Source organism: Prionailurus viverrinus, chromosome C2 (assembly GCF_022837055.1).
Source record: "Prionailurus viverrinus isolate Anna chromosome C2, UM_Priviv_1.0, whole genome shotgun sequence".
NCBI classification, from domain to species: Eukaryota; Metazoa; Chordata; class Mammalia; order Carnivora; family Felidae; genus Prionailurus; species Prionailurus viverrinus.
Window position 1 is genome coordinate 118,251,002 of NC_062569.1, and position 26,043 is coordinate 118,277,044.

At 36.4% G+C, this 26,043-nt stretch overlaps 1 protein-coding gene and 1 long non-coding RNA gene across 6 annotated transcripts in view; one reads left to right on the forward strand and one right to left on the reverse strand.

Moving 5' to 3' along the window:
• The window catches only part of EPHA3 (EPH receptor A3), a 356,643-nt gene extending 348,829 nt beyond the window's left edge, over positions 1-7,814 (reverse strand). For 4 of the 5 annotated variants that reach the window (XM_047875913.1, XM_047875912.1, XM_047875917.1 and 1 more), the window contains exon 1: positions 7,613-7,814. In XM_047875913.1, the coding sequence (XP_047731869.1) occupies positions 7,613-7,700 (88 nt within the window). In that variant the 5' untranslated portion in view covers positions 7,701-7,814. Of the gene's footprint in view, positions 1-565; positions 723-7,612 lie in introns of those variants that run through there. The other variant, XM_047875916.1, reaches the window with a different exon arrangement.
• On the forward strand, positions 1-25,342 carry LOC125175399 (uncharacterized). The gene is made up of 3 exons (XR_007155775.1): positions 1-349; positions 10,625-10,758; positions 23,350-25,342. It is a non-coding gene; the product is annotated as an uncharacterized LOC125175399 (long non-coding RNA).
• The last annotated feature ends 701 nt before the right edge of the window (positions 25,343-26,043 follow it).

Consider the following 26,043-nt stretch of genomic DNA (forward strand, 5'->3'; position numbering starts at 1 on the left):
CCATTCCAGTTTTACTCTTAAAACCGGAAGAGGGAAAATCTCGTTTTAATAAAATGGTGCCAATCAAATACGAGGCGGTAGGAGAAAACAGACAACTTTTAATTGTGCACCGGGAAGTTTATGGAACACGCCCACTTAAGTGCTCTCACAAAGCGCCTAACAGGTGGCATAAGTAGCTTTAAAGAAAATGGGGGGGGGGAGACTCCTCATTTTAGTTTTAGCAACTGAAGAATTGAAGGAAAGAAGGTCGTCTAAAGGACCAACAAATACCCCAGAGGTCGGATCAAACAACAGCAAGCAGGACGACCCGACGTCTCAGGCGCTCCCGTGTGTCCCAACAGAGCAGCAGGTGGGTACCAGGAGCTTTCCAGCAGGGAGTTCGTTCTAGAAGCCTGCAGAACTGTATCCCCCTCCTCCACTTGCCACCTGGTGGGTCCCTGAACTCGTAAGGAAAGGAGACCGCGCCACTTCCGGACGCCAAGCTGAAAAGACTGGGCTGGTAGCGATGGGCGGGGGGGGGGACGAAGATCTCGGGTCAAAGTCTATGGTGCGAGTCTGGACGTACCTGGCGGGTCCCGGGCGCCCGCGCTCTCTGGGCGGGCCCGAGCCCCAGATGAGGAGAATCCGGGCGGTGAAGAGGTCGCCGCCTCTGCGAGCGCCAGCAGCTCCGCGGCAGCAGGCAGAGGGCGCACGTTTACCTCTCGCCCGCCGGGGTCTCCTGCCCGCGCTCGTTGCGCGTAACTTGGCGCCCTGGCGCTGCTCGCGTCCACCCGCCGCCCGTCCGAGCGCGCGCGGCCCCGCCGCCGGGCGGAAGTCCGCAGCCGCAGGGGCCCCGCGTGCGCCCGCCGCCCGCCGCCGGCCGGGCCCGCGGGAGGTCCGCGCCGCCTCGCAGCGTTCGGGAAACGGGCTGCGGCCGCCGGGAGCCGAGACGCTCGCGCACAAAGAACCACCGCCCCCCTCCCCCAGAGGGCTGGGGCTGGGGGACGCAGACCCAGAGTTGAGTTTCTATGATTTGATCTTGAAATCCGTGCAGAGAGAAAAAGTGATGAATTGTCCGGAGCCCTCGTTTTCCCTCCGCACCCCCGAGCCTGGTCCCGCGGGCGAAATAGTTTGCGGTTTCGAAGCCCTGGCGGTGGGTGTGGTGGCAGCGAGGAGCGCTTGCTCTTCTCTAGGTTGCCACATTGCTGTCACTACCCCCGAAGCCCTGCTGCGTCCTAAAATTTCTCAGAGCACACTTCTGACATGTAATCGGTCCTGTATTATCAAATGTAGGAGGTGTAATGCGAAGGAAAAGAAACGCCGTCATCCCCTCCTGTGGCCACCCCAGTCCCTGGCTAAGATTATTCACAACAGTTTGTTTGTACAGTGCTGCCACTTGTTTCCCCCCTCCTTCCTCGCCTATTATTCTGACTTCACCATGTTGGTTTGGATTATGTGGATTTTCACCCTTTGCTTTGACTGGAACAGCAGGACGTGGTTTAGAAAATGAAGGGAGGGAGGGGGCTGCACACTCAGGGCTTCCAGTTTAATAACATCACTCCAAGTTGGAGGCTTTATTTGTTGAACTGGTTTTGATTCCACCCACCCTCCACATGCATTTGCCCAGGCATCCAAAGGGGGAAGCATTCTTTGGCATACAGTCTTAAAACTTTCCTGGATAAAGTAGTTTCTTCTGGGGGAAAATCAAAAGTTGTGTAAACTTTAGAGGAGAAACAAACAACGCAACCTCCCGCTGCCACCCCCCCCCCACGCTTTTTCAGTCTGCAGGTTTTTAGGATTTTAATAAAAATTGATTAGCCAGATGTTTTAAGTGATAAATATTTTCTTTTTAAGCAAAATATTTATATATCAACATTGGTTTTAGAACCTTTGCACGTCTCTACCTCTCCCCATCTTTCTAATCAACTTTTTCGCCTGCAAAGACTTTTTTTTCTTTGTAATCCACCACACTTTTTATTTCAAAGAAAGCTGAGAGGAGGGAGGCAAACTAATACTTGCTGACTTTCAGACTTCTCCAAGAGAAAACCTCCTGCCAGATTCCAAGAACTACCTGATACTAGGCGGCTTGTAACAGACCCAAAGAGTAAAATTAAGGGGAGCACATGGTCCCTCATCCTGATTCCCACCAGGAGTATCTTCCTAGTTTGATTTGTGGCTTCGAATCCTTTGAATTTTTTAAAAGTCACAACATTACTTTTACTTCTAAAGTTGTTAGGAAAGAATTATCAAAGGTTTCCAAATTTTTGAGAAGCAAATTTCAAGTCCTGGTTTTTGGTATACCTGGATGAATACTATAATGAATGTTTCACACCACCAGTCATCCCTTTATTTGAACAATCTGTGGAAAGCTACTTGTCCACTTTGTAAAAGCCCTGCATTGACCCTCCCTGGTGATAAAATCCAGATCTCTGCAAACAACCCAAAAGGGGACACCTGCATCTGTTTTTCTAAATCTTTTATCAAGCAGGAATTAAAAGAAGAGGTTTATTAAATGTTGTAAAGGAAAAGTGTGTATATTAGAAAATAAAGTGGAGGATCTTGACAGAAAATGATTTGTAAAACTTAGTGTTCTTCCAAGATACATATATTTCCTCTTACATCTAGTATTTATGCCAAACAAAATCTTTGGAAATGACTAAAATCAAAGGTAACCCACATCACAGATTTCTTAGTAAGTAAATGTAAAAACTTATCGAGTTTTGATGATTTGTAGAAAGTTTTATTAATATTTTCTTGAAGATTTTATGACTTGGAAAAAGTAACTCTCAAGAACAGTCCTTGCTCTTTCCATTTGCGTTGAAGTTAGTAAATCAAATATACTGTGGAAATATGTTTTGCCTTTAAAAATCCTTTGCATATGTAACTGATTATTTGATATTTAAAAATTGCATATATTTTATTTCAGAAAAATTCCAAAGTTTCAGAAACAATTTTAACATTTAGCGATCTTTATTATAAAGAAAGTTATAGTGAAGTGAAGGTGGTGAAGAACAAATCGGAATTTGAATATTAACATGCGGATAATATATAAACACAATGAAGAATTTTACCAAACCTTTTCTTTAAAGATAATGTTTCTTTAGAGTCAAGGTGAAACTCCTAAATTGTTTACATGAGCAAGTCACAAACCATTATTGTATTCAATTAATTTAAAAAGATCACATGACACTTCCCAACCTCACTAAACGACATTTAAAAAAATGCCTTTAAGTTTTGATTGTGTACAACATTTTGTTTAAAATTTTTATATTAATTTTCAGTGCTTTTCATTTTTGCTCCCGGTTGTTAGCCTTACAACTTTATATAAATATAACCATGATGTAACACGTGGCAATAGTGTTTTATGTATGTAGTTTCCCTTTTATAGTTCCAGTTGTTTCTGAGTTATAAATATATCCAATTGACCTTAAATCTTAAAACAGGCAGAAAAGCAAGATCAACTAGAGTACCAATAATAAAAAAGTATAAAACTGAAATTTTGATAGCTGGTTTGTATTTATACATCTATTGTTATTGCCAGAATATGTATCATTTAAAAGAAGTGTTAATTGCTCATTTATGACAAGTTTTAGAATGGTGTGATATATGTAACACAAGAGTGAGGAGAATGGGATATTGAAGTGGACATTTTTCTCACTTGGATTATTATTATCAATATTAGTCTTTGGAAAGATAAAGATTCAGAATGAATTAATTTCATGATAGATTTTGAGAGGTTACAAGAAGTTTCTTTCCGGCACAATCAAAATATTATCGTAGCAATTCGGGTTGTCAGTAAAAGCTTAAACAAATTTGCTGATAATCCTGTTAATGACCTAGGTCAAGTGTTAACTGTTGTGGGTTATAAAATAGTGAAATTAAGGTTTCTCCTACCTCCAGGCAAATAGCATAGTTATAACTGTTGGGGGTGGGGGGGTTAGCTATTAGGGGAGCTATTAAATTACAAAAATGTATAATGCATTCAATTATTTAGTCTAGTGTGATGAAATGCTATTAAAAGCAAATGTAAACCCTCTTTAAAAAAAAAAACCTATAAAGATATGACAGCTTAGTTCTCTATAAAGATTTCAGTCACAATGTATTATTGTTTAAGGATGAGTGTTTATATATGAAAAGTGATGCCAATTTATAGTAATTTTTAAAAAGGTAATAATCCGTTATTTAAATGGCTGTCTCAAACATTTGCTTAATATTCAAAAGGAGGCATACAGTGTACATATGCAAATTTTAATTTTAAGCTTTGAACAATCGCATAGTCACCTCTAGTACTTGGGAGATTTACGTTCAGTGAAATACATTTCATAGATATAGTGTCCCAGACACTCCAATAAAAGTCTCCCAAAATAAGTAGCATATAAATATGCAGATTTAATTTTATCCACTCTTACTTTGAAAACTCTGATTTCCAGTGTAAAGAGCTCTATAGATAAACATTAATCTAATTTACAAATGCTTTTGGACAGAAAAATGACTTAATGCATTATGTACTGATGAATAAGCAGTTCATTCTGCCTCAGACTCCTTCAAATGTAGAAAAGTGTTTAAAGAGAGTACTTTATCCAATGCTAAAGAGATCGATACTTCACTTTATATCAAATTTTAACCATTTCCCAAAGTTATTTTATTTACCATTATTATCATCCATTTGGGATTACAATAGGGAGCAAACATGAACTTTTAAAATAATGCATAGTATAGCAATCCAATTTTGCCATGAGTAGTTGATTTCCTATTGGAAGTCTTCTGTTGGTGTGTCATGTAAACAGAGATCTGATAAGATTTTAATAAAGTTCTGTGCAGCGTTAATAAAGTTTCTATTTAAGTATATAGGCCAATTGTTAAAGTGATCATTGAAATTATGAATAATCTATTATCATTGAGGAGGCCAGTGATAGAAAGTATCACCTGGAGTCATTTTCTTGAAAGCATATTAGAAAGTTATTTGTAACTGTATTAATAAAAGGGAAGTTCAGATTAAACTTTTTCTAAGTTTTTAAAAAATTGCTTTATCAGAGACCCATGGCATTTTAATATTGCTATTTAATTATCAAATCTCAAATTAAAAAAAAAAAATCACACAGGGGCAAGCAATTAACTCAATGGCTTCTGTTTGTTCCCTTTTAGTTCTATCATGCCTAACTCCATAGAAGACTGTGAAATAAATTCTAGTAAATTTTACTAGTAAATTTCTAGTAAAAGTACAGTAAGTAGACTTTTTAGCATAGTATTTTAAATGCAACCTAGTATTTTATATGTCCATTCTCAAAACTTGTATCAGAAAGCTATATTAGTGAGATTCATTTTATCATTATTATGATATATGAATTTTCAGAAGCATGACTTTCTATTCAAATGACATTGTTAGAAGAATTGCATGGAAATCTTGGCACATACTTGGGTTTTTCACTTTTCATGTTGTTCATCTCAACTATTAAGACCTAAGCTATTACATTAATATTTAAAACTACACTCAAATATTTCTCAAGGTAAATCATTCATTTTAAATTTTGTTCCAGAGCTTCCCTTCATGACCTCAGGAGGGAAAGGAGACACTATCCATAGGACATGATCTGGAAAGAATAATCCCATGAACAATGGATAAACTTTTATCCAAACAAATTAAATGTAATTGTGTCAGTTTTCTGCATCTATTTCCCTTTCTACATACATCCCTGCCAGCATAATATTATATAGATTATATATTGAAACATATACAAGGTGTGGCTTAAAGACAATTTACATTTGATTATTCCTGTTTCATTAAATTAATATTCATTAATTTTATATAAGCATGAATAAGTTTAAATAAAGGGTCTTTTTTTCCTCTTGCAATTTACCGAAAGGTTATGTTTTCAACAAAAATACTGACTCTCAGCTCTATCCCTGTGCATTATTAATTCAGCAAAATCCATTATCTAAATAGTTTATAAATATTCCATCTGGAGAAATACAATTATCATAGCAATACGGGAATAATATTACTATACTTCTAGTTATTATCAATTCTTTAATATCTTCAAAAATTAAGGAGATTAAACAAACACTAATTTTAACTTACTAATATGTTACTCATTATACAAATGATTACTCCTGCCTTTCATTCAATGAAAAATTATTGACCATTACTTTCCAATAAAGATTTTAATTTGATTTGTAAAAAAAAAAAAAAAAGTCACTTCTAGGTTATCAGATGATTTTCTTGATCCTTATATTTTAGAATATTCACTTTCCCAGTTAAAAAAAGACACAGAAAAATTTAATGAAATCTGCCAAATTGATAAAGACAGTCACTAAGGAAAGAACAAAATTAAACTGCTCTATTAGCAATGAAAGTAGGTCAGTAAATATGAGAGGCAGTGTTTAGATTCAATGAAAAGTTTCTAAACATTTTGAGTATTTACTTGTCTTTTTAAAATAATGCATACAACACACAACAGCATTGGCTTGCCAATATATTTTTAGTGGCATAGTATGTAGTGAAGCATTTCACATCAATTTCTCAGTATTACTAAACTGCAAAACAGGTTGCTAAACGTTACTGTTATAAGTTCAAAATGATTAAGAGGCAAAGTTGTAAGTGTTGCTTTAAAGCAATCAATTATTTAGAGAACTTTGTCTTAAGAGTCAGTGATTGTATTCACAAATCATTAGGAATAGATCACAAAAGGTATACATGAAAAAAGCAATGTATCTATCAAATACACAATCTTATAGGAAACATTGGTGTCCTCAATGTTACATGTGCACTTTAGTCCATTGAAAAGGGATGAATGCCCATTAGGAAGAAAATAAATAACCCAACATCAGGAAATGCCATTTGCTGCATATGGACATTATTTCTCTAATTTTCTATTCAGTTATTTACTATACCTACCCAAGAGCTTTTCACTATTCATCAAGTACATTCCCGTATTCGTATATAAACCCTTAAACAAAGAGAATCCAATCTAAGCTTATTGTAATTCCTGCAAATATTACTTATGTTAATGTGGCATATGCTGCTCATTAGAACCTGTACCATAGAGCAAACCATCGCCTGGCGGGATACACATCACTTCAATAAGGGTACTGCAATATAAACACACGCACACACACACACACACACACACACACACACACACACACCATCAGCTTCAACAAACTCTGATTTCCCTTTAGTCCATTCATAAATGCCATGATCCTAAGTAGAAACAACCTGTCATTACCTTTGAACATACTAAAGAATCTAGCGAGGAGGGTGGGTTTTCTTTTAAACTTCTCAGAGTACTACATGGTCATAATTAGAAAATAAAATACTGCCACGGCTATTTGTCAATTAGCATCGTGGGTTGTAAAACTGGAGGATATTTCTTTCTTTCTGCTTAAAATTAGCCAACAAGGTAATTGCTTGAATTGGTATCAGATTAAAAACACATTTTAGGTTTAGGCAATCCAAAATTCTCTCTTAAAGTCTTTTAGAAGACACCGGAAAATAAAAGCACATCTTTAGTTTACTCTCAGAGCAAACTGCTTTATTCTGAGGCACCTTAACGACCTAAAAAGGTTTCAGGGAGAACGTGCTTTGAAGAGCGTTAGCTCTGCGGGGCAGGGCAGTTTGCTCTACCTGGCTTACCTTCATTGGAAGGTTGGAGAATCAGTTCCCCAAAGCAATGGAGAGCGGAGCAGCTGAGAAGGAGGAGGATGGAGAGGTGACAATCCATGTTGCTGGTGCAGAGGGCAGTGAGAGGAGCATATCTCCATGAAGCATGCCACTGATGTGAGGGGGAGCGCTCTGATTGCTGGAGAAGTTACCATGCTCCGCTCGCAGGCTGATGTCAAGTTTGACACTGGAGATAAGGAGGAGTCTGGCTGCCTTTCCTCGAACCTCGCTCAGGGACTTCCCTGGGTCCTAGTGCCGTCGGAAGTGAGCGCTGTAGGGGAAGGAACAGCCCGCTGAGGCTCGAAAACTGCTCTGAAGCACAGAACTGGGGAGCTAGGGGTGGGGCTGGGGGGCGCCGCCAATAGGCAGGAAATCCAGAAGTTGTGATGGGGCAGTGGCAGAAAGCAGTGGAAGGGAGGGAAAAACACCCGCTCCTTATTTTCATTGAAAAGCAGCTATTTTATTGTTTGCTATACATGCTCTGTAGGTTAATTCCCTGAAGAAACCAGAAACCCTGATAGGAATGTCATATGGCAGTGTGAGTGAAAAAGAAACTGAAATGTCAGAAGATGTTTGTAGTAAAAGAGCAGAAGCCTTTCATTAAAAGAAAAAAAAAATTAAAGATGATTGTGTAATTCAAAGGAAAATTAGGATTATTTCTTTACTATGTTCAATGTAATCATAACTCTTATGAGTCCTTTGTGGTCCAGAAAGACACTTAGACACACCTCAGATCAGAAAGTCTTTTCAGTTCTACACCAAATGGTATCAGGGCTTTCAATAGATTTGGCACAGGGATTTCAGTGTACATTTGTTGTACTTTAGTTTTCCAAACTGGGGCGTAACCTTCACCATGCTAAGGAAGTGAGCAGACCCAGCCCTAGGAGTGGCTGCTGGGCAGCATTTATTCTTTCTGTGCTGTGGGTGTAAATAAGAGTAATACAAATCAAATCTGAAGTCCTTGGCAACACATCACCCCCCCCCCCCTTCACCATCTATGTTAGGATCTCTGGGATCTGTGAGATAAACATGGCATATTTCACAGTCCCCCATTCAGCTTTTCAGCCACTTGCAATCTGATAATAGCTGGATGTTCTTTTACATTCCAACTCCAATGGCTAAATCATAGTGTCCTTGCACTTGCTCACTTCACACCACGCTTGCCCATGTTGGGCAATACAATCGCAACCGACTTCAGCTGAATAATTTTGTGATTTATATTTGGAGAGCTCTCTTCACTTATCTTTAAAACATCCCCCGGAAAACGATTACTCAAATATCCTCCTCCTCATCTGTCTTTTGCTACTCCAAACAGAACCCGAGACTTCCGTTCTTTGTACAACTCCAGAAAGTAAAGATAGGTGGACAATTTTAAGATCAGTGATGAATTTTAGAGCCCTAGGTTGGGGAATCTAAATCTAAATAAGGGTTTGAAAAGACCTCACCAAAACATAGGCCTTCCACAAACGCTATGTTTTTGATGAGGGAACCCCATTTTCACATGAATTGAAATTCAGGGCCTCTGAAGAGAGCTTGTTGGCTGGGATGGGGGGTTGGGAGGTGGGTAGAGGAAGTGACTGGGAGAGTGGCCCTGCTGGTTTTCTATGTATGCCTTGTTACTTTGTATCTCTAACTTCTTCCCACGTTATGTCACCGGAGGCTGTGGAACCCTCTTCAAGTGCCAAGTCTGTCAGAATTGAAAATACTGACAGATACTGAACAGAGGGCTCAGATAATGGTGACTCTGGCATTTTTTTAAAAGTTGCAGCACAACTCGAGTCTTTCCATAAGGCACTGTTCTATTGTTCTAGGGCTAGATAAAATTTTCCTGAAACTTGAAAGAAAATAAAGTGTTATTTGGAATGACGACTTATAAATATTTTAGAAAAATACGCCCATGTGCTGATAGCCACATACATTGGCTTCCCCTCACACTGCTTCTCTCTTCACAATTAACTACTGTCACTGTGGAAAGAGGCCTTCATGTTTGAGGGAAGCTACGATAGTGTGAAAATACGTAAAAAGCAATTATAATGTAATTGCGGGAATATAATATAAACAATGTAAGATCTCTCAATTATAGACTCTCTAAGTCAAGAGACATCAAAGAGTTTCCACCGTCTGAGTGACATTCTGGATAGATGTATAAAAGAGTGACATCAGCAAACAGAGGGAACATTAAATTTGGCCAAAGATAAGAGCAAAGGCTAGAGGAGAAGGCAGCTATTTCAAGGATGCCCGCATGGAGAAAGTAATACTTGAGGTAGATCTTGTAGGATTATTAGGAGCTCAGTAATTGGAACAGTGGATCAGAAGGCAGTGCAGACAGGCAGGTATAACATAAACAAACAATAATAGTTTCCAAGTAAGGGCAAGAGAATGCAGCTGGCGCATAAAGAACACAGAACATGCATAGAACATAGAGAATGTACGATACAAAAAGGGTTAGGATACAAGGAAGTAAAGGGTGGGGACAGAGTGCTGGGAGATGTTCTCCAAAAGGCAGACTGGAAACTGTAGAACTCCTATGCCACAGGTCAGTGATTTGACAATGTATTCTAAACAAAAGAGAGACACCAAAAGTATTTCAGCAAGTAATAACTTATCCTATCTGGGTTTCAGGAAGAAATGCTCTTGATAGCACAGAGCAGAGTGTCTCCACCTGTGGTATATGGACCACCTGCTATGGAAGTATCTGTAATGCTTTTTAAAACTGCATAACCCAGGGTGCCTGGGTGGCTCAGTCGGTTAAGCATACGATTTCAGCTCAGGTCACCATCTCCCCGTGCGTGAGTTTGAGCCCCTTGTTGGGCTCTGTGCTGACAGCTCAGAGCTTCGATTCTGTGCTTCCCTCTTTCTTTGCCCCTCCTCTGCTCACTCCCTCTCGCTCACTCCCTCTCTCTCTCTCTCTCTTTCTCAAAAATAAATAAACATTAAAAAAATTTTTAAATAATAAAAAGTGCATATCCCTTCTGCCCACCACAGACTTACTGAACTGAACCTCTGAGGTTGGGACCCAAGAACTGCAACTTGACAAGCTCTTCAGTTGATCCTTGTGGTGATCCTGACATTTGAGAACCACTGCTGAACATGAAAGAGGGAAAATCAGAGTCCAAACGGTGAGATCTGAGGCAATTTTAGAATAAAACTAGGGGTATCTGGGTGGCTCAGTTGGTTGAGCCTCTGACTTCGGCTCAGGTCATGATCAGGTCATGATCAGTTTGTCAGTTAAAGCCCCACATCGGGCTCTCTGCTGTCAGCACAGAGCCTGCTTTGGATTCTCTCTCTCTCTCTCTCTCTCTCTCTCTCTCTCTCTCTCTCAATCTCTCTCTCCCAATCTCTCTCTCCCTTAAAAACAAATAAACATTTAAAAACATAATAATAAAGGTAAAACTAAAGTAACATGGAACCGAAGTACAATCTAACAAAAAGAACGAAAATACAAGATGAAATTAAGATACATGTCTGAGGTAAAACAAACACTATTCCCCAAGGAAAAGCTGAATTTCGGATTTGAGGAAGAGGGAGATGACAGATATCTGCAATATTTAGTTCACCTGAATACTGAAACTAGTATTTCAGTTCAACAGAATGTAAATGCCGACCACGTACCTGATTGTGTGTTAGACACTGAGGGTAAAAACATGAAAAAGACCTTGTCCCTGCCCTTTAAATAATTTAGAATCACATGATAGCAAGTGTTACATACAAGTAGAATATTTTCACAGTGTGGGGGAGAAGAGTCCTGAGAAGATGAGAAGAGAGAATAAGCGTAAAAAGCATGCTTTGGGGAGGAAATGACACATACCTCTAATACTGGAGCATAGATTTTGAGGTGGGGTGAGGGGATATGAAGAGAGGAGACAGGAAGAATAGGAAAGTGTAAGGTTATAAAGAATTTTGTGAACTCTTCTAAGGAGCTTGGACTTGAAGGTGATGTAGAGACCTATTCATTTTGCATTTTAAGAAGATCATTTTGACATACTTAAATCCAGAGAGTAGAATGGAACCGAAAACACCAATTAGGAGCCAAGAGACCAATTAGGATCCCTCTGCAACAGCATAGCCAATATCATGTGGAGATAGCAGTGGGGCTCTTGAATCAGACTAACCCTAACAGGGCCCTTGCTCTGTCACCCTTAGTAAAACTCTAATAATAACAGATCCTATTTGATAGGGATGATGTAAGGATTAGATAAGCTTTAGGGTGGTACAGAGGAAGTCTAAGCCTAGTGCCTGACATATTAAAAGCATTCCATACATTTTTTATCTATATCTAGCAGAGAGATCTAGAAGGTCCGATCCTGAGCAGGCACACAAATATAAGTAGGGGAAATTGGCATAACTTCATAATTATTGATTATGAGAAATGAAGTGGATACAAGCATCTGGGAGGCCTCTCAATCTGTGGCTTGAGTGAAGAGGCAGTCAGCAATACAAAATCAAAGAAGATTGGCGTGGGTACAACAATTTGTATTTTGGGTGTATTTTACATCAAGTGGTTCGCGGGAAAACCAGGAATAGATGAAAAATTAGGAGACAAAGACCTTCACTGGTGCTGTTCCTTTGGGAATAATTTCATTTACAAATAATAACTATTTAAAAAAAAATAAGTAGGTTCCTCCATATAAGCAAAGTGTTGACAGAAGGATCAGTTGGCCAAAGATGAAACCCTAGCATATACCAATATTTAAAAGACAGGCAGAAATAGAGCAGAACAAAGAACCGGAAGAGATTAGCATATTATTAAAACTTTTTAAGAGTTTCACAAAGAATTCATGGTCAACGGTGCCTGCAAGGAACATATTCAATAAGATACTGACTGAAGAATAACAGTTGGATTTGACAGCTGAAGGTTTTGATGACTTGGATGGTAGCAGTTCTAGAGGAGTAATGAGTCTGCTGCACGTAGATTGAGCTAAAGCAGTACATGGAAAGAGAGGAAGTAGAAATAGTAAATGTACTACTCTTTCAAGAAAGTAAACTTAGAGGAGAAGGCATGCCTAAATGAGGAAAAAGCAAAGAGTAATGAGAATATTAAAAAATGGGACGGGCTTGGGGCCCCTGGGTGGCTCAGGGCAGCTCAGTTAAGGGTTCCACATTTTTTTTTTAATGTTTACTTATGTTTGAGACAGATAGAGACAGAGCATGAACGGGGGAGGGGAAGAGAGAGAGGGAGACACAGAATCCCAAGCAGGCTTCAGGCTCTGAGCTGTCAGCACAGAGCCAGACGCTGGGCTTGAACTCACAAACTGAGAGATCGTGACCTGGGCCGAAATCCCACGCTCAACTGACTGAGCCACCCAAGCACCCCAAGGGTCCCACTCTTGATTTCAGCTCAGGTCATGATCTCACGGTTTATGAGTTCCAGCCCCACATCCCTTGGGCGCTGCGCTGACAACGCAGAGCCTGCCTGAGACTATCTTTCTCCTTCTCTCTGCCCTTCCCTGGCTCACACTCTTTCTCCTTCTCTCAAATTAAATAAATAAACATTTTTTTAAAATGTTAAAAAATGCAAGAGGCTTGTAAGATATCTCTCTTATGTGCTTAGTTGACGAGTGATACAATTATTGATGAGGAATTTCGTGGCTCAAATTGGGGATATGGAGTAAAGGTGAGAAAATAACAGCCTCTGTTTAGGACATGGCAAGATGCAGGGGTAGATATTCAAGCCAGGAGTTAGATAGAAAATAAGAAGCCCAGAAGGGAGGGGAGGTTAGACACTGTAAGTTAAACAATGATTAGTGAATTGGTAGTAGCTTAATCCACTGGAATAGATGAAATTGTCCAGAAAGGTCATAAACAGCAGGGGAGAATCAATTCTGTCAAATAAAATATTCAAAAGGCAGACGGAGGGTGTATAATTATCAGAATTAATTGAGTAGGAGTAAATGTTATAAAAGAAAGGTAAGGAAAGAATGGGTTGGAGATGACAAGAAAAATGAAATTTCAGGAAAGGAGAGAATCAACAGCAACAACAGTAAGATTTTTTCCCATTAATGGAAAGACCAAAGGACTGGGAATCCCTACCCAAAAAAGTTCACACTTGGAGCTGCAAAATTCTTTAGAGCTTATCATTTTACAGTTAGAGAAAGACTAAAACATTACTGACTTCATTATGTTCCTGCAGTCAAAGGCAACAATAAGGAAAGTGTCTGAGAGCCCTTGCCAGGATGCAAAGAAAACATTAGAAAAAATACTTATGAGGAACTTTATGGGAAAACTTCCATTACCTAAGTGTTTGAGGGTATTGGAACAGAATAATCCAAGAAAACTTCACGAAGGTTGTGATTTTTTGGGACAGTTACTAAATTTTGGACTTGAAAATAGTCGCAGTGGGCTGCACAAATCAATTTGCTGTATTTTAACCGATATCCACCGAATTAACATATCTCAAATTTAAACATACAGGTTTATGCAATCAATATAAAAATTAGCATGCCTGAATTCATTGAAAAATGCTAATTGTAAATTAGAAGGATTTCACTCAACTGTTATAAAGCGTCAAAAGAAAAATAAAGAAAAAAGAAAAAAAGATCACATATGTGGCTTGCTAGGATTGACCAATGCTGTTTAAAACATACGCTTACACTCACTTTTATAACTACCTCTGAAACATTTCTCTACTTTAAAAAACAGACTTTAGTACTACCATTACTTCCTAGTCTTCCATTTCCCTTGCCAAAAACCAGTCAAAACAAGCCAAGAGTTCATCTTAAAATCTAAGGAAAACATCCCAAAGCTCTGAGAAAACTCTGAGCAAGAGCACAGGGGGCTTGAGGTGGTTGAGGGACAAGGGAGCATTTGGCTGAAGCAGAACCTACATCATCGTCCTTGTAAGCCCATTTTGGGACTTAACCATATATATTTACACACACTTATACGTTCATAAACATATATACACTCACATTCACATGTGCACACGCACGAAGGAAATGGTGTATTGATGCTCTATCCAGCCAAGTTTTCTAGAGCAGGAGGTCTCAATCTTTAACATACAGAAGATTGGGGAGCTTGCACAAATGCAGACTCTGATTTTGGAAATCAAGCACAGGACTGAAGATTATGCATTCCCTCAAGTTCCTACGCCCTGTCTTCTGCAGGTCTGACAACACTTTGTACGGCAGAGGTCTAGAATACGTAGATCTTGTTTGGAAAATTAGTATAAATATGTGTATGCGTATATTTGAATATAAGCATGAACATATCAAAAAGTCAGATGGTTGGGGCGCCTGGGTGGCTCAGTCGGTTAAGCATCCGACTTCGGCTCAGGTCATGATCTCGCGGTCCGTGAGTTCGAGCCCCACGTCCGGCTCTGTGCTGACAGCTCAGAGCCTGGAGCCTGTTTCAGATTCTGTGTCTTCCTCTTTCTGACCCTCTCTCTTTCATGCGCTGTCTCTCTCTGTCTCAAAAATAAATAAACGTTAAAAAAATTTTTTTAAGTCAGATGGTAAAAATACAGGAATACGTGGCCCAATAGGTTCAACTTCATCTCCCAATAAATTTCAAGATAAACCTAATGCTCCCACAAAGTAGTTAGATAATACTCTAGTATCCTAAATCCCTCTCTTCTTGAAGGTAAGTAGTCACGACTAATTCACCACTATTGTTAACTCTTTTAGTTCACTTTTATCTAGATCACTCTTGTAATCATTTTCTAATATACCAATCTTCATTGTTATTGAACTGTTTCAAGGGTATGAATTGTCTGCCCAATATTTTAAGTTCTTAAATGACAAAGTAAATACCAAACATTATCTAGAAGAGAGAAGACACTGTTCAACACAATAGTGTATAATAGTCCCGTTAATTTTACTTCAGATATGTTGAATATGTGATAATTACAGTTTGATAATAATTTCTCAACATATGTATTGATGCCAAATTTAAACTATCCAAGGGATCTGCAAAGCTTAACAAGCATAAGAAAACCATTGTAGAAATAAACCCATGACTTAATACGGAATGAATTTGTGTTTACAAGTATTAGGACATTTATCTAAAGATGAAAAAGTAATGTCCCTCATTTTTAATGGATTAATTTTAATTACAAACGAGCATCATAATTTTCTTGATATACTGATATGTAGTTTGGTAAAACAAGTAATAGAAATACAGTTTATCGATTGAAGAGAATTTTTTAATGATGTCATATATGTGTACATATGTGTGTGTGTCTGTGTGTGTGTGTGTGTGTGTGTGTGTAAGTTATAATTATGGCTCAGGTAAAAATGTAAGTGCAACCAGAGCATTTTTTTAACCAAAAGCAAAATTTGATAAAGGGTTATTGACTATTCTATATAGAAGTATTTTGAGAACACATGGCTTCAATTTTGTTTCTCAAGTATCTTGTAAGCCTGAACATAAAATAGAATTACTCAATACAGAAAAATTAACTGATTATGTGCTTGTCTAACCATAGTCGTCAATTCAGCTGGGAACCGGAAAAATAATCCATATTAAGTCATAGGGATCTTATATTCAACAGTGTCAAACATTTGCGATTTTTCATGGATGCTCTGGTTTCCACAAGTGCCCAAATAACCTCACCTGCTATTCCAATTTGTCTCCTCGACTGTGCTATGGGTCAGTGATCCCTATTATGTCACATCAATACAGTGGTTAAATAATGATAAATAATTTAAAATGTGACAGGTAATCCACATCTTAATGTCAGTCATCTTTACCCATGCAGTATTTCCCAAATTAAAATGGAAGCTACTTCTGTTTTAAACTCTAGGTTTTTAGATATCCAAACATATTTCTTTAAATTAAAAAATACATATTTTACATATTTATTTGAAGCTCCAAAGAACTTAATTTTAAAACTGAATCAAAGTAAAAGGGATGGCTTCTAAAACATTTAATTACAAATATACTAATGACATACGTTTTCTTCTAGAAAAATAAGAGACCCTCCTCCAGTTCTTAATTATGGCAATGAAAGTATTCAAAATATGCATGTTGTATTCTCATTATTCCAAGGGTACTCACTTAGCCATTTCTATTACTTAGTTGGGGCTTAAATATTCAAGAGTTATTTTTTGAAGCACTCATACAAGTAAAGCTCCAAGTAAAAACGTGAGTCTTTTTTAAATTCACCTTCGAGTACAATAAATTTACAAGTCAAGTTCACATATAGGAAATATGCCTGTTGGAGGTACGTCACATCGAAACACACGAAGGAGTGATAATCATCTGCCAGCACTCACTTGGCTCGATTTCACGAAAGATTTTTTAGTCAAGCCTCTGGCTTAAGACATTGCTATAGGTCATGCACTCCACTAGAGGGCTCTGCAGAAGCAGTGGCCACCGCAGCTGAGGATTCAGGTGTTCAGATCAGCTCCTTGACAAAAAAGCAGAGGTCTTCACAGGAATTAGCACAACTTTATTTTTAGGTTTAGTTTGATTAGTTTCCTGATTGGTAGTAATTACGGAGGGTTATGGATGCTTACGTGTGAGTTTTATATGATCATATAACATGCTTTTACTTACTGTATCTGGACCCTATGATGAATTCGTCATAACCCTAAAGAATCAAGAAAACAAAGTCTCACATTTAATTTCTGCTCCAGATAAATCTACTCATTTCTACACTAAAAGATGCTGAGACGAGTGACACAATTTCTTCTTCTTTTTTTAATGTTTATTTAATTTTGAGAAAGAGAGACAGAGCGTGAGTGGAGAAGGAGCAGAGAGCGAGGGAGCCACCGAATCCAAAGCGGGCTCCAGGCTCTGAGCTGTCAGTACAGAGCCCCATGCGGGGTTCATACTTGTGAACCGTGATATCATGACCTGAGCCAGAGTCGGATGCTTAATCGACTGAGCCATCTATTATTCTTTACCATTCTCTCTTCTATGCAGTTTCCTCATTAAATTTCTCCATTAAAATGGATAATGAGAATGCATGTAAGATATACAACATATACAAATTACATGAATCAGTAAAATGTACTGAAAAAACTAAGGGAATATGATAAAAATGACAATGAAACAGGATCTCTAAAATGGATAGTCATCTGTATGGCGCATATGGCGGACAGAAGATGGGCTCATCTGTAGTATTTATGGAAAAGGTATTGCAGAGAGCAACGACTATAGCAAACGCTGAATAATTTTGTTTTAGCACTTTAAATATAAAGGTTTGCATCTTCAAGAACAGATCAAAATAAAAATGTATAGACCACATGTCCAAATCCTTTTTGGGCAACAATATACCTGATGTTCCTGTGGAATATGTCTAGCTCCCAACAGTAAAAGTGATTCACTCCATCATGATTCTCAAGAGAGACATGATACACTCTTTGAAGGAATATAGAAAATTATTTATTTGTAATTTTTTTGAAGTTTATTTATTTATTTTGAGAGAGAGAGAGAGAAGGAAAGAGTGCATGCCCCTGCACAGGCATGATTTGGAGAGGGGAAGAGAGAAAGGGAGAGAGAGAATCCCAAGCAGGCTCCACACTGCTAGCATGGAGACCTACTCGGGGCTCAAACTCATGGACTGTGAGACCATGACCTGAACTAAAACCAAGAGTCAGAGGCTTAACTGACTGAACCACCCAGTCGCACGGGTACAGGTACAGAAAATTCTTGGGGGGATGAGCTTTTTCACTGGAGGAAAACATGCCTAACTTAGAAATATGAACTTTTCTATCTTTACTGTAAAAAAAACATGAATTATCTATTTTTAATACACTTCAGAGTGAAAGTTGGTACAACCTCCACAATATATAACAATGTCCTTGTTTTACAGTCTTCTAACTTAGAACTATATTCGATGGGGTGGTGGAGACCCTTCATTGATGGACTGATATGCCAAACCTAAGAAACACCATACTATATTATGACAAGCCTGATGAAGTCCAGAATACTACATTGTTCAAAATAAAATGATGTCTACGAATGCTAAGTAGCCTACAGACCACCTGTAGCCAACATTTGAGCCTGCCAAGAGATGAGTTCATCCAAAACACTGTGCAATTAGCAAATAAAATATAAATTCCAGGAGAGCAAAGATTTTGGTCTGTTTTGTTCACTGCTGTCTTCCAAGCATCTAGAACAGTACTGGCACATTGTAGGTCTGCAATCAATATTTTTTGAATGAATGAAAATATAATTCACATTCATGCAATATACTTAAAGTTTTATTTTTTTATTGTTCTGCTTTGTCCTTTTTGTTTGGATTCATTTTATGTCAGACTTCAACATTATACCTAGTAACTTGATTTGTTAATTTTCCTTTTCAAATTGTTTAACATAGCCCCAGAAATGAAGGCAGAAGTTACTCACATAGCAGTGAATTAGTAAAACTTATTCTATTCTATTTGAATAAATTAATACATTTGCATTTTAATAGATAATTAGACTAGCAATCATATAATCCTACTCCATTAAAAACATAAACAACTGGATTGACTAGACAATATTAAGGGGTATTTAATTGAACCATTGAACCCAGAGAGAGAGATCCAGAACAACTTTCTTGAGGCAGCCAATAAATGAACAGCAAAAACCTTTTTTTGTATATTGTTTCTATTTATATAACAATATTTATGTTAACTTTATTATCATTTGTAATAAATTGATTTTATACAAAGAATTCAAAGTATGATAGAAGCAAGATAAAACTGTCTTTTAGCAAAACAGTGCAGATATTTCAATCTATAAAATTATTCTCTTTATTTTTAGTTTTTAAAATTTCAAATTCTCAAAATACAATGTTTTACTTTGTGGGTTTCCCCCAAAATAGGAAGAAGGGCATTCTTATAGCTTTAAATTCCCAACAAGTCAAGCCACACAGTCAGAGATCTCTAGGCCTCATGTTTGCATAAACAATAAGAAAATAACCATTAGGTATGAATATTTGAAAAGATGCTGAAGAAATCAACGATTATTATCCAAAGTTCAAGTTTTAGACTTCCTCAAAAAAGCCATTTAGTGTCCATAAAGTTTAATTTATATTTTAAATGAATTGTACCACATGAAGTGATCTTCATTTTACAGGCATCACTATTTAGCAAAGAAGCAATTTTTTTTTATTTGCTAAGTAACTCAGTGTGGAATAGAATACTGGTTTCAAAAGAGGGCCTGATAGGCAGCTATGAGATTTAAAATTTTTATTTGTCTTCAGGACAAGCATATTAGAGAAAAAGCTAGTGCCCCTCAAATCCCTCTATGTTGTTCTATACATCGTTCAGCTCATATCTAGTATACAGTATTTTATTTGTTTAGTTTATTTTCCTCATCAATTTACAACTAACTGAATATCTTTAGGTAGCCACTTACATTTTTTATCAGTCTTAAGACTGTAAGGCAAAGAACCTAGAGGAAAATGTTAATGCATTATTCATGAGATTAAAAAATAAAAACACTAGACTCTTCCTTTTTGTTTGTACATTTAGTTATCCAAGAATTTAAGAATAAACAGGGTTAGCTTTGGGTGAAGAAAATCTTCCTAGTAGGGTGAAAAACAGAAGTGAGCCTGTTTAACACAGTTTCTGAGAGAGGTTATTATAGAGGGGTTTTCCAACTTGGAAAAAATATTTCCTTGGATGCTTCTTTGCTTTATGGAGCATTGAAGCCCTAGAATTAAGACAGTGAATAATACTTCAGTACGACTTCCTACACTGAGAAATTCTTCAAAGCAATCTTAGGCCGTGGAAATCTTGAAACATATTTCAGCAGGTTATATTGCAATAGAATAAATAGAAAAATTATGAAGGGAAAAGAAAAAGGTATAGAAAATTCATAATATCCCCTAAATCATTTTAACATCCGAAATAGGTTCTAGTACCTATTTTTGCTCAATAATACTCTAGAAAGCTGCAAGTTCTTGGAGAAATAGGATAAATGTAATTTTAAGTGACAGAAACCATGATTCAATCTACTTGATCAAGACACCACTTTCTTATGCTGTGTGTGTGAGCACTTAATACATATTTGGAAATGCCTACATGATCTCATCTTGAGACTTTTTCAAAAGGTTTTCCTAAGAACAAATTTTTCATCTGCACTTTTTTACTGATCAATTGGCAAATCAGCTTGCATACTTGGGAAAGAAGGCTAATAATGTTGTAGAACTTTGTCTCACTGCTTGCTAATGAATGGTTTCCAGGGGAAGGCCGGACTGGGTAATTAAGCGATGATGGGCAGCAACTAGAACAAGAAGTGAAGATGAGAGTAAGTGTTCAAGCTCAGGACATACAGAAGGCATGAACTCTAAAGCTAATTCGATAATAGGCCACAATTAAAGATCAATAGACATAGTTTATTTGTAATTTATATGGAGTCATTTTTTTTTCTAGTGCTTAGTGATCCTGTATTTTTCTTCCATGCAAATGAAAATGGCAAGTGAAGTAAAGTGAAAGTAAAACGCAATAAAATATTATAAAGGTGAAAGAATACAGACACAGGCACATCCCCCCCTTTGATGGTTATAACCACCTATTTTAGTGGCTTTAACTAAAGCTATTTTCCTAATAACAGTAATGTGATTAAGAAGAACTACATTTTTCTTCATGAGTTTTAGAATTCCAGAAATTAAGTCCTTTAAAATGTAAATTTAAAAAGCACAAACTGAAGATAAATATTAAGAAAATATGATGATTAGTTAAATATGCATATTTGCCATTTGAAATTATATTATTAATTTACATTTCTTACTGAGCTTTTTAAAACAGCTAAATTGGATCAAAATATATAATATGAAATATATTAATTTAGAAAATTGACAGACAGTGTATCCATGGTTTGGGGAAGAGAGCCAGCATGTCAGCTACACTCCTCCAAAGATATTTCTACCGGAAAATAGAGAGCTAGCATTTTCACAAGCAAAAATGTCCCCAGGAAAACTGTGTAATTGAAATACACTACTTAACAATTTCCATGAAAGGACCCAAAAGTGGCAGTTTCAATATTTGAGCTAAGTCTCGCTTCAACTAGAGAAAAAAATTTATAACAAAAAAAAAATGTTAGAACATGTATCATGGAATGAAATATCCAGGACCACCTACTATATAAATTCATATATGTAGTAACTATAACCACTAGCTAAAATGATTTGTCTCCTACCAATAGCAACATTTAATTTCAGACTCTTGGCTATAATCAAAAATTCACTGCAATGTCATGAATGGAGTTCATCAGCTATCACTTGTCTGCAGAGTTTCACTGTTTACAAAAGATATCTAAAATATTGTGAAAACATTGACACTGTATTTAGTAAGAGAAAGAGAAAATTCTTGTCGTTAATCAGAACCTACAAGTTCCCTCTAACCAGGGTAAACAGGTTAATTTCGTACAGTGACATGAACTCCAAGGAGATTTAAGAGCAACATGTTTATCTAAGGGAAAGATGACAACCGCTTGAATGTAGTGATTAAAATGTGGACTCCAAGCTTACTTAAAGCGCATGTGAACATACACAAAACCCTTTAGATTATTTTTTAATAGCAGGTATCAAGGAGAAATAATTATTTTTGTCATATTATGACTGTTATACCACTAGAAAGAAAAGATTGAGAATACTACAGGCTAAAACTGAAAAGGATTTTTTCTACCTCTATTACATTTTACAGACCCAATTTATTTGAGTATATTATTGTGGTTGTGAAAATCAGGTTATATACTTTAGGTAGGATTTTACAATGGTACCAAGTTATTTAATTTGAATGAAGACTTTAGAAACAGGATTTCTTTTTGAATGTGAATATAAACCCCTAGTAATCACATGAAAGTATTTTTTTAAATATTTTGATATTAATAACTAATTTGGTTTATTGTCTTTAATCCAGAAATGAATACGTGAATAATGGTCAAAATATTTACACTCTCCCAAATTTTTGAGTGAAGGAAAACACAGAAGTTTACTTAAAGTTAATATTGCAAAGACCACCTGGGTGGATCAGTCAGGTAAACTTCTGACTCTTGGTTTTGGCTCAGGGCATCATCTCAGGGTTCATGGGTTCAAACCCTGCATAGGGCTCTGCACTGACAGTTCAGAACCTGATTGGGATTCTCTCTCTCTCTCCTTCTCTTTCTGCCCCTCCCCCTACTTTCTCTCTTAAATTAAATTAAAATACAGTAACTTTCCAGAGATGAATAAAACCTATGATTTAATAGAAAGAGCCTGGGGCGCCTGGGTGGCTCAGTTGGTTAAGCGTCCGACTTCAACTCAGGTCACGATTTCGCAGTCTGTGAGTTCGAGCCCCACGTTGGGCCCTGGGCTGATGGCTCAGAGCCTGGGCCTCCTTCGGATTCTGTGTCTCCCTCTCTCTCTGACCCTCCCCCGTTAATGCTCTGTCTCTCTCTGTCTCAAAAATAAATAAACGTTAAAAAAAAATTTAATAGAAAGAGCCTGATTCTGAGAAGTATTTGTCTCACTTCTGGCCAAACCGGGTGCATAATCCTAAACAAGCGTCTCTGTTTTTTTACTGCTTAATCTGAAAAATACATTTTTTTTTTTTGGCCGATGATTTGTAAGGTCTTCTATAGCTTTAACATTATAAAGAAAATCAAAGTAAAATTACCTTTTAATGTACTACACCATTTTATTTTACAATGTCTATTTCACCTAGACATTGTACTATTGGCAATACTAACTGACATGCTGAAATAAGTAATCTCAATAGTAATATATTTGCCTGGATTGCCAGAGTATATTGATATTAATGTGTATTTTATCATTTTGTTTTTCTTTAAAACTACAGCTTCGAATACTACTAGATTAACAAGAAATGCCTAAGTTATTGGTTATCTTCTCCCATCTGATCCCAAGAAGCCTGGCAAGCAGCTCATTAGATGAGTCTCTTCAGAAAAAACATGACAAGTGTAAGGGACATATTGAAAGGGACATAGAAATTCCTTGGATCTTCGCCCACCCTACTACCTCTCTCATATCAACATGACTTAAAAGTAATATTTGAACAAAGGAATATTTCTCTTCTATATACAATGTTTGGTTTTTACAGAATGTAAGGGGAAAAGACCCTAAAAGATGCCTTAACTTACATCTACCCATTTTGTTTGTTCTTTTGTATGTATACATTTATATCATTTTGATCTTTTAAATAAATCAAAATCCATCAGGCTATTAATCTTACAGTGATTTTTGAACATGTTATTACCAACATTATAAAATCATTTTCATAGTTACATCAACATGGAGTCCTGTGAACATATACTTTGATGATTTATATTTTTCCATTAAAAAATTGCTTTTATTTAGTTATAATTTTCATTATGTATAATCATAATGCATTTATATTTTCATTATGTAAATGCATTTGAATCTTGGCCGGTATATATACCTGTGAAACATCCCTACAAACACGATGTAGAATATTTCTATAATCCCCAAAACTGTTCTGTCTGTTCACATTCCATGCTGTTTCTCAGCCCCAGACAAACCATTGATCTACTCTTAATTATAATCCATTAGTTTGTATTTTCCAAAATTTTAATTGAATGAAGTCTTACAGTATGTACTATTTTGCGTCTGACTTTCTTCATGTAGCGAAATAAGTTTCAGATCATCTATGTTGTATACATCAGTAGTCTGTTTCTTTCTGTTGCTGAGAATTATTCCATTACACAGATGTAACTTTTTTTTACCTCATTTACCTCTGAATAGACATTTGTTTTTTTATCCCCACTTTTTAGCTATTGTGAATAAATTTGCTATAGAAATTCACATATCAACATTTTTTGTGAATGTTTATTTTTATTTCTAATGGGTAAATACCTAGAAATGAAATGACTAGATCATAAGGTTGGTTGTATTTTAAACAAATTAACTTTCTGATTTTGCAACAACAGTGTATGTGATATCCAGTTGTTTAAAACCTTTGTTCATACTTTACATTTTAATTTAGCCATTCTAATGGCGAGTAGTGATTTCTCCCTGTGGTTTTTGTTTGCACTTACCCTGATGATTAAGGCATCTTCTTGATGTTATGCATCTTTTCATGTGATTGTTGACCATTTTGTATATCTTCTTTTGTAACATACATTCAACTCTTTAACCTATTTTTTAATTAATTGTCTGCGTATTATTGGGTGATAAAGATTAAGTATATTTTCTGAATAGAAATTCTTCATAAGATAAATGTATTATGAATATTGTCTCATCCTTTGGTTTACCTTTTTGTTGTCTTAGTATTGTGCTTTAAAATATAAAAGTTTTTAGTTTCTATAAAGTCCAGTTTATAATATTTTTTCCTTTAGATATTATATTTTTGTGTCCTATCTAAGCAGGTTTTTGTCTCCTTCAAAGTGGCAAACTTTACTTCTATGTTTTTTTCTAGATGTTTTGTAATTCTAGCTTTTCTATTTAAGTATTTGAATGATTTGGAGCTAATTTAGGTATGCGGTGTGAGACACAGTTAAATGTTCACTTTTTTCCTGTATGAATAGCCAATCATTCTAGCACTATTTGTTCAAAGACTTTCTTTACTCATTGAATTGTTTTGACATGTTTGTCAAAAACAATATAGCTTATATGTGTAGATCTATTTCTAGATTCTGTATTCTGTTTCATTGATCTATCTATATGTCTATCATTTCACCAATACCACACTATCTTGATTACTAGAGATATAGATAAAGTCTTAAGATTAGTTTGACCTATAATTTAGTTCTCCCTTCTAAACATCGCTTTGGCTTTTCTAGGTCATTTGCATTTACATATATAATTTTGCATCAGATTTACAATTTCTGTGAAAAAATGTTCTAAGAATATGTTTGAGATTGCAATTAGTGAAGAATTGCTATTTTGAAAATATTGAGTCTTTTATGTAAAATGAACATTATATATTTTCATTTACTGATATCTTCTGTAATCTCTACTAGCAATGTTTTATAATTTTTGGTGCAGATACTTTGCACATCTTCTGTTATATTTGTTCCTGTGTTTTATGTGTTTTGATGCTATTTCAGATTCCATTTTCCTATTTTTTGCTGCCAGTGTGTAAATATATAATTAATCAATTGTGTTGACCTTTATCTTTCAATGTTGATAAATTCACTTATTAGTTCTAGCAGTGCTGTATATTCCTTAAGATTTTCTATGAAACAATCTGAGCATGTCTGAACAGAGACAGTTTACCTTTTTCTCTTTAATCTTTATGTATTTATTTTTATTTTATTGCAATGACTGGGACCTTCAGTACAATGTTGAAAAAAAAGTGATGAGAGCATCCATTCTTGTCTTCCTTATCTTGTAGGGGAAGCATTTAGTGTATCACTATATTGGTCAGAATAGTTCAGAGAAACGTAACTAATAGAGCGTGTATGTGTATACACACACACACACACCCCAGAATATATATATATATATATATATATATATATATATATATATATATATTCCATATATATATGGAACTTGCTGTGGAACAAGAAGA